This window comes from Lethenteron reissneri, chromosome 22 (genome assembly GCF_015708825.2).
Source record: "Lethenteron reissneri isolate LAM-NWPU_2019-01 chromosome 22, ASM1570882v1, whole genome shotgun sequence".
NCBI classification, from domain to species: Eukaryota; Metazoa; Chordata; class Hyperoartia; order Petromyzontiformes; family Petromyzontidae; genus Lethenteron; species Lethenteron reissneri.
This window is the reverse complement of record NC_083800.1, coordinates 8,286,497-8,300,788: the sequence shown is the minus strand read 5'-3', so window position 1 is coordinate 8,300,788 and position 14,292 is coordinate 8,286,497. Positions and strand designations below refer to the sequence as shown.

The window sequence follows — 14,292 nt, the reverse complement described above, 5'->3', positions numbered from 1 at the left end:
ATTACAAGCAAGCCATGATTTAGAATGCAACTAAAAGCAACGAAACATATAATTAAACGGCTACATTTTCAGTGTCACAGCATATCATTATTGCAATCACGCAAACACTCATTAATTGGTTGATAACACCTTCATATGCAGAGGACCGCAGAACTTGGGGAGGAAATTTGGCACCAGCTCAGTGCATGGCTGCCTTTCCTGCTTGCCCATCGCTCCTCGCGCCTCTGACTCGTTCTCTCTCTTTTAATAGCGAGTGAATACTGTGCGTTGACGTATTACAAGTTAAATTTCGATTTAAAGCTTTCGTGACTGCAGGGAATCATCTTCTTGGTTCTTTCGGTAAAGTCACGTAGAAGGGAAGTAATAAAATAATAAAAATAAAACATAAGAGTCTACTCTATCGCCTCGACGGACCTGGTTTTCACCTGAGGACGGCTGCTTGCGTTGTGGCCGAAACGTCGTGAGAATTGTTTTATTATGTTTTATTTTTATTATTTTATTACTTCCCTTCTACGTGACTTTACCGAAAGAACCAAGAAGAGTATTACAAGTTGATGTATTATTATAAACGCCGTATTTGTTTTCATATCTAAGCATATATTAGCCATTGTGATTCAAGTTCAAAAACATTGTTTAAAAATCATCTCCAAAATAAGCACGACAATGATGTGATTGTAGGTTACATTTCAAATGCAGCAGAGTTTGAAATAAATCACATTTTAAAAGTAAAATTACATACAGCACACTTGTGAATAAACTGAGTCACCAGATATAGTCCGTGGGCAAGAGAATAATAACCCAGTACCACCGAAAGTAGCAAAACTATCGTCATTCCGATGTATAACCCCACTGATTTCAAATTATTATCACATCTTTCGTGACTGCAGGGATTCATCTTCTTGGTTCTTTCGGTAAAGTTACGTAGAAGGGAAATAATAAAATAATAAAAATAAAACATAATAAAATACAATTCTCACGACGTTTCGGCCACAACGCAAACAGCCGTCGTGAGCATTGTATTTTATTATGTTTTATTTTTAGTATTTTAACAGGACCCTGCGGGGTGGGCTGGTAGGAATAATACTTAGTACCGGTACAGAGATATCGACCAGGTATAGAACAGAGATATCGACCAGGTATAGAGGAGTTAAAGAAAAAATTACTGTATTCTAGTGTAACGTTAATTAAAAGTGTTTGTTTTGACAAGAAACGCTGTGAGATTTAAAGACTCGTAGTCTTTCATTTCCAACACCACCCTCAACACCACCCCTCCCACGGACGGACGGACGGACAAACGGACGCGGACGGACGGACGGACGATATCATCTATTGGTGGTCTGGTCCACTTCGTTCCTACCAGTATTATTTCCCTTCTACGTGACTTTACCGAAAGAACCAAGAAGATATTATCATCATCATTCACTGTTGTTGGCCACGTCACGAAATTGGGACTGCTAAAGTGATGCCACCTCAGCTGAGACTGACAAGTGAAATATCTCGTCTGGACTCAAGGACTAACACAAGTGACATCATTTCCTGAACTATATTCTTTGGGCGGGTCACCACTAGAAAATTGATTCTTAATTCAATAGGCCTTACCTTAAATAAACCGACTGGCTTACTTACGGTGGTTCAGTACAACCCTGCAGCATTACGTTGTGTGTAAAGAGAAAGGCCATACGGAAACTCACACGGGGGCATGACACAGTCGGTGTTAAAACAAACTTTAAAGCAACTTTAATTAAACCCTGAACAGAACTAGTAACGATTGCTTTCCTCTCTCGGGCATTCTGCTCTAGATCCCATCGTCCCCCATGCAGGAATGGCTGCGACGCCCATTTCTTAATTGCTTAATTGCCACTGGTATTAAATATTGTACCAAATTAATTCTATACTTGACGATGTCATTATAGAAGGGGCGCTGAGCTTTCCGTGGGGTGCGGGGAACAGCCCCCTCCAGAGCCCCCCCCACCCCCCACCCCCTCCAGTGCCCCCACCCCCTCCAGTGCCCCCACCCCCCTCCAGTGCCCCCCCACCCCCCTCCAGTCCTCCCCCACCCCCTCCAGAGCCCCCCCACCCTCTCCAGTGCCCCCACCCCCTCCAGTGCCCCCACCCCCCTCCAGTGCCCCCACCCCCTCCAGTGCCCCCACCCCCCTCCAGAGCCCCCCCCCACCCCCTCCAGTGCTCCCCCCCACCCCCCACCCCCTCCAGTGCCCCCACCCCCTCCAGTGCCCCCACCCCCCTCCAGTGCCCCCACCCCCTCCAGTGCCCACCCCCCTCCAGTCCTCCCCCACCCCCTCCAGAGCCCCCCCACCCTCTCCAGTGCCCCCACCCCCTCCAGTGCCCCCACCCCCCTCCAGTGCCCCCACCCCCTCCAGTGCCCCCACCCCCTCCAGAGCCCCCCCCACCCCTCCAGTGCTCCCCCCCACCCCCCACCCCCTCCAGTGCCCCCACCCCCTCCAGTGCCCCCACCCCCCTCCAGTGCCCCCACCCCCTCCAGTGCCCACCCCCCTCCAGTCCTCCCCCACCCCCTCCAGAGCCCCCCCACCCTCTCCAGTGCCCCCACCCCCTCCAGTGCCCCCACCCCCTCCAGTGCCCCCACCCCCTCCAGTGCCCCCACCCCCCTCCAGAGCCCCCCCCCACCCCCTCCAGTGCTCCCCCCCACCCCCCACCCCCTCCAGTGCCCCCACCCCCTCCAGTGCCCCCACCCCCCTCCAGTGCCCCCACCCCCTCCAGTGCCCCCACCCCCCTCCAGTGCCCCCCACCCCCTCCAGTGCCCCCACCCCCCTCGAGTGCCCCCCACCCCCCTCCAGTGCCCCCCCACCCCCTCCAGTGCGCCCCCCCACCCCCTCCAGTGCCCCCACCCCCTCCAGTGCCCCCCACCCCCTCCAGTGCCCCCCCACCCCTCCAGTGCCCCCACCCCCCTCGAGTGCCCCCCACCCCCTCCAGGGCCCCCCCACCCCCTCCAGTGCTGCCCCCCCCCCCCCCTCCAGTGCCCCAACCCCCCTCCAGTGCTCCCCCCACCCCCTCCAGTGCTCCCCCCACCCCCTCCAGTGCCCCCACCCCCTCAGTGCCCCCCACCCCCTCCAGTGCCCCCCCACCCCCTCCAGTGCTCCCCCCCCATCCCCTCCAGTGCCCCCCCCACCCCCTCCAGTGCCCCCCCACCCCCTCCAGTGCCCCCCACCCCCCTCCAGTGCTCCCCCCCACCCCCTCCAGTGCCCCCCACCCACCACCCCCTCCAGTGCTCCCCCCCACCCCCTCCAGTGCTCCCCCCCACCCCCGCCAGGTGCCCCCCACCACCCCGTCCAGTGCCCCCCCACCCCCTCCAGTGCTCCCCCCCACACCCCTCCAGTGCCCCCCCCACCCCCACCCCCTCCAGTGCTCCCCCCCCCACCCCCTCCAGTGCCCCCACCCCACCCCCTCCAGTGTCCCCCCCCCCCCTCCAGTGCTCCCCCCCACCCCCTCCAGTGCCCCCCACCCCCGTCCAGTGCCCCCCCCCCCCCACCCCCTCCAGTGCTCCCCCCACCCCCTCCAGTGCCCCCCCACCCCCTCCAGTGCTCCCCCCCACCCCCTCCAGTGCTCCCCCCACCCCCTCCAGTGTCCCCCCACCCCCACCCCCCTCCAGTGTCCCCCCACCCCCCTCCAGTGCTCCCCCCCACCCCCTCCAGTGCTCCCCACCCCCTCCAGTGCCCCCCCCACCCCCCGACACCGCAAGGGCTGGCTCAGTATCTGCGAGGGAAGATGGTCTTGATGTACGGCTCCAGTAGGCCATGCAGCTCACTCTTGCGCTCGAGGGCACGCTCGCTCTGAACAACGCGCGGAATGACTTCATTCATCCGCAGCAGAGCGATCTCCCTCTCCACTTTCACCTTCATCACCTGAGCACACGAACACGCATGAGCCGGGCGATGAGAGTGGGTTTTGTTCGGATACGTGCCGTTCATCTGATTAATGACTGCCAACCATCACAGTTTTACCATGTCTAGTGGTTGTCTCCCTGTTACAGGTTGAGTCACAAACCGCACCTCTCCATAACAAAGGCTCAGCCTTTGTTATGCAGTCTATTCTTAGTCTTAAGCCTCACCTTACCATATTAATAAAAGTATGCGGCCCTTGCCTCACCATCTTCTCCAACCATTATATAAACGGAGTGGTAGCTCCTGCAATCTCTCATTTACTTGATACAGCTGTCGTGGCTGTGACGGTACCACCTGAAGACGGAAGCTTGTGTTGCCTCCGAAACGTCGTGATTTTTATTTTATTTTACTTTTTAATGTTTTTTACCTACGTGACTTTACCGAAAAAACCTTAGAATAAAAAACAAATACAAAGACAAATGTCCTTGCAAAAAAACGTTCATTCTATACTCACGAACGGGTGAAAGGTGCAGCCGTGCAATTCCTTGTCCACTCCACTGCTCGTGGAAGGGCCTCGAAGAGAGAAAGCTCGATGGAGCATTCCCCCAACCCTCTAAGAGGGTATTACTGGTAGGAACGAAGTGAACCAGCCTACAATAGATTATATCGTCCGTCCGTCCGATGTCCGATTAGGTGTAGCAACATCACCCCCTAATGCAAACGCTTGGCAGGACCCTAAAAAAACCTTTAGACTCAGTGAGGCTTTCCTGGCTAAATAAGTGTAACATTCCCTTATAATTCCCTGAGATAGTTTTTTTAATTCCCTGAGATAGTTTTTAATTAAAACATTTTAATTAAAAATTAACTCATTCCTTGAGATAATTTTTAATTAAAACATTTAAATTAAAAATTAACTCACAGCAGCCTAAAGCCTACAGCTAGGCCTAAAGCCTAGAACTAGACCTCAAACTCTCCCTTCGTATCGTATTTGTTCGTTCCTACCAGCCCACTCCACAGGGACCTGTTTTTGGTCTACCCTTCCACACGCTTGTCGAGGTGGGAGTAGCCACACTTTACCCCACCACACGCGTTTCGCCAAATCGCCTGTGGTGTGTACACGCTTATACATGGTGCTTCAAAAATGTGTTAACACTTCTGAGAATTTGCAACATTGCCACAAGAAATGTGCCTCCGGGCTCTGGAGACCACGTGGAGACGAATCCAGTCACGTGTTGACAATGATGGCGAACAAGTGGACATTCTGAATTCTTTTTGAAGCTATGAACATACATTTGTTATCATATTACAGTGTATTATTCGTTCTTTTTCCAGTAAAAACGATAGTCCCATATAAGTGTTAATCATTTTTTTAAGCACTCTGTACTGTTGGGTGGACAGAGGCGATGTGGTCTTATTGTTTCAAATGCCATACAAGGCGTTCAAATGAGCAACATCGAATTGGATGAACGTTTATATGCCATTAATATTTTGTCAAATGATTGCGCTTAGGATGCAGTGCATATGCTTTAATTTGATAGGCTAAATGTGATGGATTACGAACCAATCACAATTATAATCACGCGAATGTAAAAACCAATGCGTAAATCACTGCTCATGAGGCTGTTAAATAAACAAATCCCACGTGGAAAAAGACTGTTTACAAATACATTTTGATGATAATTATCCTATCTATAGCTCTTCTGCATGGGAAACGAGCAATTTTTTCTTAAGACTACAACATGTTTAGAAATGTTAATTGGTCGTGGGACTTTGTTTTTCATCGGAGCAGAAATCACAATGTAATTACTTGGTAAGAGCCTCAAATTACAGCAACAAATTTAATGTTGTCAAGTCGAATGAGGCATTAATATTTTAATTGTGTCACGCGATATTTAGCCGGTAATTGCCACATAAGTGCCCCAAACTTACGACGGCCCGAACACCCTTCACCTCCAACTCGAAAATTAATGTAGAAATATCACGTGACACTTGTGTGTAATCAGCTGGAAATTCTAATCTTGCTGACTTGGCTACTGCAACCACCGTAATGGGTTTTACAGGGCGATTAAAATGTAAATAATTCCCCTGATGCTGAGATGTTGTTTTAATTATTAAAAGGCTCCACACAAAACACTTTACACAGAAACGTATTGTTCTTATACACGAGATACAGCCACAGGCGCAGGTGTGAGGGGGGCAAATTAACCTCATGGCTCTTGCATAATATCCGTGATGCGGTAATTTTTAGTCTGTTGATGGTCGGCGATGCGGCAATCGACTCATCTCGACGAGCTGTACACGATGCACCAACATGGTGCTTACGAGCCTTCAGGGGTTCAGAGCAATCGTCCTCGCTGCGTTTCGACATCGCGGAGTGGCACCGATTTCGGATTGATTGGTACCCCAGTCGCGGAGTTAAGTACACCCCTGGACAAAAATTGTGTCCCAGAAATAAAATATTTAATTGCCTCGGCAATTTTGTATTAATTGGCACCCCGGGGTACCGCCATCAGGATCAAATGTTGAGTTTGTGAAAAAGAGGATGTGGATTTCTGTTTTGCTGTGGGTGCAAAAGGTAAAACAGGACATACAGTCAATACTCGTGCCTTTAATTATATTGCCGCAGACATGCTGCGCTTTTACGATGATTATAAACGAGACATAAGCCATGAGGGGTCGTTCCTGGGAAAGTCTGAAGCAGCTCAAGTCTTGTCCCAAACAGAAGATGTGTGTCTATGTTGTGTGTCTCTCTCTCTGTGTGTCTCTGTGTGTCTCTCTCTGCTTGTGTGTCTGTCTGTGTGTCTATGTTGTGTCTCTCTCTGTGTGTCTCTGTGTTGTCTCTCTCTGTGTGTCTCTGTGTTGTCTCTCTCTGCTTGTGTGTCTGTCTGTGTGTCCCCGTGTCTGTGTGTGTCTCTCTCTGTGTGTCTCTGTGTTGTCTCTCTCTGCTTGTGTGTCTGTCTGTGTGTCTATGTTGTGTGTCTCTCTCTGTGTGTCTCTGTGTTGTCTCTCTCTGCTTGTGTGTCTGTCTGTGTGTCTATGTTGTGAGTCTCTCTCTGTGTGTCTCTGTGTTGTCTCTCTCTGTGTGTCTGTATGTGTGTCTATGTTGTGTGTTTCTCTCTGTGTGTCTCTGTGTTGTCTCTCTCTGCTTGTGTGTCTGTCTGTGTGTCCCCGTGTCTGTGTTTTGTCTCTCAAATTTAGCAATCTTTGGAAGAACGTAATCAACCAGGTAAGGTGCTGACTGTTGTGTCAGCCGACTCTCTGTGTTGGATTGCATTGTATTTCTAAGTTCACTAGGTTTGTTTTCTACGTGATGACGATTGCTTGTGTTGCGATCGAAACGTCGCATTCTATTATTTAATTTATTTTCTTTCTACGTGACTTTACCGAAAGAACCAAAGAGTAATTCCTGCAGTCACGAAAGCTTCAAATCAAGTTTGAAGATGTGACTTTGGACCCCCCTTCTGCAGACCCACACCACTTCCGCATCCCTTCCCATTTTATCTCCACGGATGCAATAGTACATTTTACTGGCTTAGCTCATGCTATGCCAAGCAATATGTCTATTGATGGTTATTTATCAATGTTTGCGATATTTGCTCACAAAAACATGGCCCTGAAGTTAAGCTACGCCAGAGATGTTGTTTCGTTTATAACCATCAAATACCTCGTTTAGTAGTTGTCCAATACATCAATATTGCTCCCTGCAATATTTATGCGTGTCGTTTTTGTTATTGTTGCTGTGCTCACACACCACAGATCACCATGGTAAAATAGCCGGGGAAACTGGATGAATGGGATCATCCGTGAAACAAATCGAATAAATAAATAAAAAAACCTCAAACTATTAACGGTATATTCTTAGGTTTTTTCGGTAAAGTCACGTAAGTAAAAACATTAAAAAGTAAAATAAAATAAAAATCACGACGTTTCGGAGGCAACACAAGCTTCCGTCTTCAGGTGGTACCGTCACAGCCACGACGGCTGTATCAAGTAAATGAGAGATTGTAGGAGCTACCACTCCGTTTATATAATGGTTGGAGAAGGTGGTGGGGCAAGGGCCGCATACTTTTTATTAATATGGTAAGGTAAAAAGTATGCGGCCCTTGCACCCCCACCTTCTCCAACCATTATATAAACGGAGTGGTAGCTCCTACAATCTCTCATTTACTTGATACAGCCGTCGTGGCTGTGACGGTACCACCTGAGGACGGAAGCTTGTGTTGCCTCCGAAACGTCGTGATTTTTATTTTATTTTACTTTTTAATGTTTTTACCTACGTGACTTTACCGAAAAAACCTAAGAATATGAATCATTGCAGTCACGAAAGCTTCAAATCTAGTATTAACGGTATGTGTCTGTTTCATGTGTCTGCTGAATTGGACTTCCACGGTAAACTGGACTTTTATGGTAAACTGGACTCCAATGTTAAACTGGACTCCCATGGTATCGTCACATCTTTCCGAGGGAGGCCCTGGTGAAAACATTTCAGTTTACTATATATAATTTCTTACACGGATTGTCTCATGTAGCCAGTCGCATGGTTATTTTACGAGAGGCAAAACAACTCAGAGTACAGGGTCCTGAAGGAATATTGCGCACAACTAACAAACAAGGTAATTAACGCAGGTCGTAAACAAAATACACGCGAATCGAAAACAAATGCCAACATCTTCTTGGTTCTTTCGGTAAAGTCACGTAGAAGGGAAATAATAAAATAATAAAAATAAAACAATAAAATTATTCTCACGACGTTTCGGCCACAACGCAAGCAGCCGTCCTCAGGTGAAGAACAGGTCTGTCGGAAAGACAGCGTCTGAATGAACACCACCAGGCTTGGCAGCGTATATTTAAGCTTGGTTGGAGGGGGAAGAGCGCCTTGACAAAATAATTTGCATATCAAGAGGAATTTAGCATATTTATGAGAAATGTGGCCGAAACGTCGTGAGAATTATTTTATTATGTTTTATTTGTATTATTTTATTATTTCCCTTCTACGTGACTTTACCGAAAGAACCAAGAAGATGAATCTCTGCAGTCACGAAAGCTTTAAATCGAAATGCAAACATAAGAACATGAGAGCAAGAGGCACCACAAAAAAAAAACCAAGGTGCAATTACAAGTGAGCTTCGTGGCCTGGAAAAAGTGGGCTGCGTGGCCCAAGTGCAGCTCGCAGGCCCGCTGGTGGGAAAGGTTTCGGCCTCTTCGCTTGGTTAAGCAATCGGGCCAGTGGGCCAGTCATCGGAATGCAGCAATGCCGGTCTGCGTGCACGTTGGCTCTTGTACACGGAGGTCCAGATGTCTTGTGATCCCCATTTAATTCTCTGAAACTTAATATTTTTTATTATTATTACGATTACACGCTTTTATTTAACTCACTCTGTTGTTGTTGTCGTTGTATCCTCAAATCTTGTAACTCAATTTTAACCCACTTCCCAATGTGGTATCGACTGAAAACTTGGTATACTTATGTCATACTGATGACAATACTATATTCTATCATAAAAAAGAAAAAAATATTTTTAAACGCTATTTTTTATATGTTATGTTTCGGCTTGGGTCTAATTGTCCACGGTCAACTAATGTTGGCTGTAATTGCCCACAGTCCCATACGTTATGGCAAGCTTCGGGGCCACTTCCTGGAGTCGTGGAGTTCTTCAATTACGAGTACATTTCATAAAAGCGTGTTTTTAAAAATGATTTTTTATACTGTACTAATGGGTGTGAAAACAAAAAATGAATAAGCAAAGGTAAAACAAAATGTTAGGGATCAATTAATTGTGGGTCACGAGACATCAGGACCACCTTGTACATGACAAACTAACATCTTTATACAGCACATGTGAAATTAGCAATCTGTCGCGTTTTAAAATAACTAGCATTGTTTAATCAAAATATAAACTATCTGAATTTGCAAAATAAATAATTACGAAATATATGTGGCAGTAGAGTTAGGCCTTAATCCAATATATTTACAAAGGGATACAAATTTATTTTAAAATATAAGTAACATTTTTCCATTATGTATGTTGAACTTATTTTGCACAGTTCGTAACCAACCGTGCTAACCATGCGTATGTAATATGACCATCACTGTAGCTACGTGTGTTTATAAGACTAACCTGAATAAAGCATTAATCATATTTTTTTTGCAATTTATTTTATTTCCGGAAGCAGCGGAACCATATTTGGCCAAGGCTGGCCCAGAGAGCACGCGGTTTGTACCTGGATGTATTTTGTCCTTGCGTGCGTGGCTCCGTGCGTGACGATGAGAATGGCAAGCGCTTCGCACAGGAAGGTGTGGGCATCTTCATAGAGGGCCGAGCCATAGCAGAGAGCGCCAGCCCTCACGAACGCATCCAGTAGCTGTGGAGACTTTGGGTGGCACACGTCACTGCAAACGCACAGAGGTCAGCAACAGAGACAAAGTTGACCTCCGCAGGCAAGAAGAGCTCTTGGCGTACAGCGGCTGGCATGGCGCACAGTAGGGTAGGGTGGTCAGTACTATGCCCTGCCGCATTTGTATCCCCAAACTGGACTGGGCCAGGTACTCGTGTTTAAAGGCTGATTCGAGCCCAGGGGAAGTCCACGCAAAGTTTATATAATATCCATAGATGATTTGCGAGAACAGGAATCAAACTCAAGTGGCCGCGTTAGTCGTGATATGTGAGTGACACACAGAGAGAGAGACACACACACCGTGGCAATTAGGAATATCACAAAGCAGCTCAATTCTTCTGGCTGTCCACAACATCCTGTCAAGCGACCTAAAGTTGTGGCTGATAACATACGTTTGCTATATATATGTTACACAGACCATATAATGGGACATACAAGCAAATATTTCACACATAAGACTCATTTGTCATGAGAATGAAGGTGAAACTCACTGACTCTGCGGGCAAGTGACAACTGAAGTGAAATCTGTTTGTTGGAGTGACCCAACATAATTTGTGCGTTTTACTATTAACAAATTGCAATGATATTCAATTGCATTCGGTTGCTTGGAATTTATATTCAACAGCAAGTTATTTATGAGCTCGTCGGGGTTGAGAGGTTGCGCTGTTGTTTGCGAACTGCATCAGCTACGAACCAGGCGACCTCAGTTTGTTCCCTGGCTTACGGCCATAAGTGGCAAGTGACATCTCAACGGGCAAGTGACATCTCAACTGGTCCTGGGTCCCCCTTCACCCACCCACATTGACCAGCTCGGTGAAGGTTGGTCAAGCAACCACCATGAATTGACAAAGGAGGAAACATTGAAGAGGGGTAAACATTATTATGTTTTTTTTCGGTAAAGTCACGTAGGTAAAAAATATAACATTTATTTGCTTTCATTTTAATAGATTTTATATTTTTTACCTACGTGACTTTACCGAAAAAAACTGAGTATGGATCCTTGCTGTCACAAAAACTTAAAATCTAGAATCATGATTACGTTATTATTTTATTATTATTGTATACATAAGTCTGTGTCAGCCTTCCACACAGAAAATCTATCTGCTTAATTTGCCACGCTGGCAGGATGCCAAGCAGGACGAGGGAAAAAGGTAACCGTGACTGGGGAATATTATGTAGTGGGAAAAAAACTACTTTGAAATACTTTATACACTCGGAATAATTAATCAAACTGCTATAAAGCAAATCAAAGCAAAGCTGTGTAAAGTACTGTACTAAGAGTTTTTTTTCTAGAGTTTCATTTAAATCACGTTACCATTTAAAGCACTTCAAGTAGACAGGGACAGGTGGAGTGTCGCAGGATAACACTTGGCACTTGGGACAGAATTCGTTCTAAAAGCGATCTCTTTCATTCGCTAGCCTGCCAAAACATGTTTCTCTAAAATTATAACCTGTATTGAGTTAATGGCAAAACAAATCATTCATAAGTTATTTATAAGATGGGGGAAGAGGACATTGTGGAGACTAAACATAGCATTTTCTAACAGATCCATTCTCTGTGGATTATACGGTTCTTTGTCAGTGCAATGAGTCACATTTGAACATATCCCAGAGGTCCTAATTAGGTGATAACAATGATACACTTACAGGAGTGAGGCATACATGACTAATTGATATAAAATCTCAATGATATTCCTAAATTTAATAACAAAACTTCGATGAACAAAGCAACACCGTAAGCTGTGCATCTCTTTAAATTGGCAGCAAGACTCAGCTCTCGGGAATACAACCCAGTAGGGGACAGCGTAGCCTGGAACGTTGGTTGAGGAAATAAGCTCATTAAATCACGAGAGTGAGGCAGGAGCACAACACGCAGTTGCATTTTTCCAGCACCACACAAAGCTGGCATTGGTAAGAACACGTTCTGATTAATCCAGCGGTGGATCTTTATCTGATGATAATGATTTTATAATAAGTATGGTTACATGATAATACTTATGATAATTATTCAATAATCATGATTAGTTAATACTTTTGATGTAAAGCTTTCGTGACTGCAGGGATTCATATTCTTGGTTCTTTCGATAAAGTCACGTAGAAGGGAAGAACCAAGAATATAGTTAATACTTATTATAATTTGTGGCGCTTTGTCAATTCGCTGCGAGGTGAAGGCATCCGCAAGCCATGTCATTCATGGGCGTTTTTTTCTTTAGAATACTTCACCATGCTGGTTAGTGCGGGTAGGTAAGAGGGTCAATGTTTTTGTAATTTCAACTTGGTTCCTAAAAGCATCAAAATGACTCCTCGTTCATGGAAATGGTGAAGCTGCCTAAGTCTAGAATTCTCCTAACATACATGCATACAGATTAGTCGCTTATATAAAATACACCATACGTACATGGATGGTGCTCAAGCTTTAAGACTGCCACCTAACTTATTGGTAGGTTTCATGTCCATTATCGTAGGCTAAATGCGTCATGTAACGTGTCTATACGTGCCAGTAAAATTTGTAGCATATGAACAAATCACCAGGATTGCACCAGGTCTCATTAACATCTCGGAAGCTAAGCAGGCTTGAGCCTGGATAGTGCTTAGGATGGAAGACCACCGTATAGACGATATGCTGGTAAAGTAACCATGACTTAGAAAAAACACCATGACCTCACAGAGGGCAGTGCTGCAAGGTACACTGTGGTTCCGCACTTGCAATGCTTCCATACCTCTCCTCCCCGCCTTCACAACCCTGCACTGACCAGAGGCGTGGGGAGGCCCTCACCCAGTAGTGGATTGGCAATAAAGGGCTGTTACGTGTTCATGATGCCGGATGGATTACCGATAACCGGTCACAGCCCTGGCTGCGTAGATGGCAGCAATGCCGAGTTCCCGGTTGTGGGTGGCAGCCTCTGCCGCAGCGCTCAGCATCCTCAGGAGGTAGATGTTTGTGTCTGCGAGCACCGGCAGGTGTTTGTCCAGTGCCTCTTTACACAGGCTCCACACCTGTGGTCATGCAGAACAAAAAATATATTTCTAGATTTGAAGTTTTCGTGACTGCAAGGATCCATACTCTTTGGTTCTTTCGGTAAAGTCACGTAGGTGAAGATAAAAAGAATAATAAAACATAATAACATAAAATAATAAAAATAAAATAAAAATGGTTTAGTTATTGATTTAATTGATTTATTTATATTTTATGTGATTTTATTATTTTATTATTATTATCATCATTATTTTTATTTTCACCTACGTGACTTTACCGAAAGAACCAAAGAGTATAAAATATGTTTGTTGTATGCACGTATGTTAAAACTTTTTTTTTTTCACACCGGAGGTGCGGAGGAATAACATCAAACGGAACACACAAAAAATACAGACCAGCGATGCTCTGAACATTTTGAGTATGATTTTATGCCGCCTCTTACAACCTGCAGCAGCAGTTGAAAAATTGGGACAGGTTCCTTAAATCCCACCCGACAGTAGCAATACGCGCACCATATGATAATTGTTTTTTTACCCTTCTATCTGGCAACAAAACTGACACCTTTTTACAAGGAGTCATGTTTGCATAGACCCCAATACCTGCAGTCATAATACAAACAAAAGACATAACTCTGATAATGTGCACTGTCCTTGAAGAATGTGCACTGTCAAGGACAGTGCACATTATCAGAGTTGTGTCTTTTGTTTGTATTATGACTGCAGGTATTGCGGTCTATGCAAACATGACTCCTTGTAAAAAGGTGTCAGTTTTGTTGCCAGATAGAAGGGTAAAAAACCAATCATCATATTTTTACTGGCAAATGAGGTCCCCATAACGCGCACCATAGTTAGCCAATTGGAAGGTCGCACGTGGTGGCGTAGAGTGTGGATACTACCACCTCTTCCAAGACATTTGGCCAGCATGTTAGAGTTTGCCAAATGCCCCTTAGAAGGGCTTTCGAGAGACTCCATCTCTTGGAGTCGCCTTCTGCCAGCACTGGCATGATCAAGTAATTTCAGTGCTGCACCTCTATTTTTTTTTTTTACTTTAACTTATATCAGG

General features: G+C 45.7%; 1 protein-coding gene across 1 annotated transcript in view; it reads right to left on the bottom strand.

The window, feature by feature from the left end:
- Positions 1–3,706: 3,706 nt before the first annotated feature.
- SMYD1 (SET and MYND domain containing 1) overlaps positions 3,707–14,292 on the bottom strand; it is a 28,638-nt gene continuing 18,052 nt past the window's right edge. Inside the window, exons 8-10 of the mRNA XM_061556136.1 lie at positions 13,087–13,250; positions 10,080–10,248; positions 3,707–3,878 (exon numbers count right to left, since the gene is read on the bottom strand). Coding sequence (XP_061412120.1) covers positions 3,723–3,878; positions 10,080–10,248; positions 13,087–13,250 — 489 coding nt within the window. The 3' untranslated portion in view covers positions 3,707–3,722. The remainder of the gene's footprint in view (positions 3,879–10,079; positions 10,249–13,086; positions 13,251–14,292) is intronic.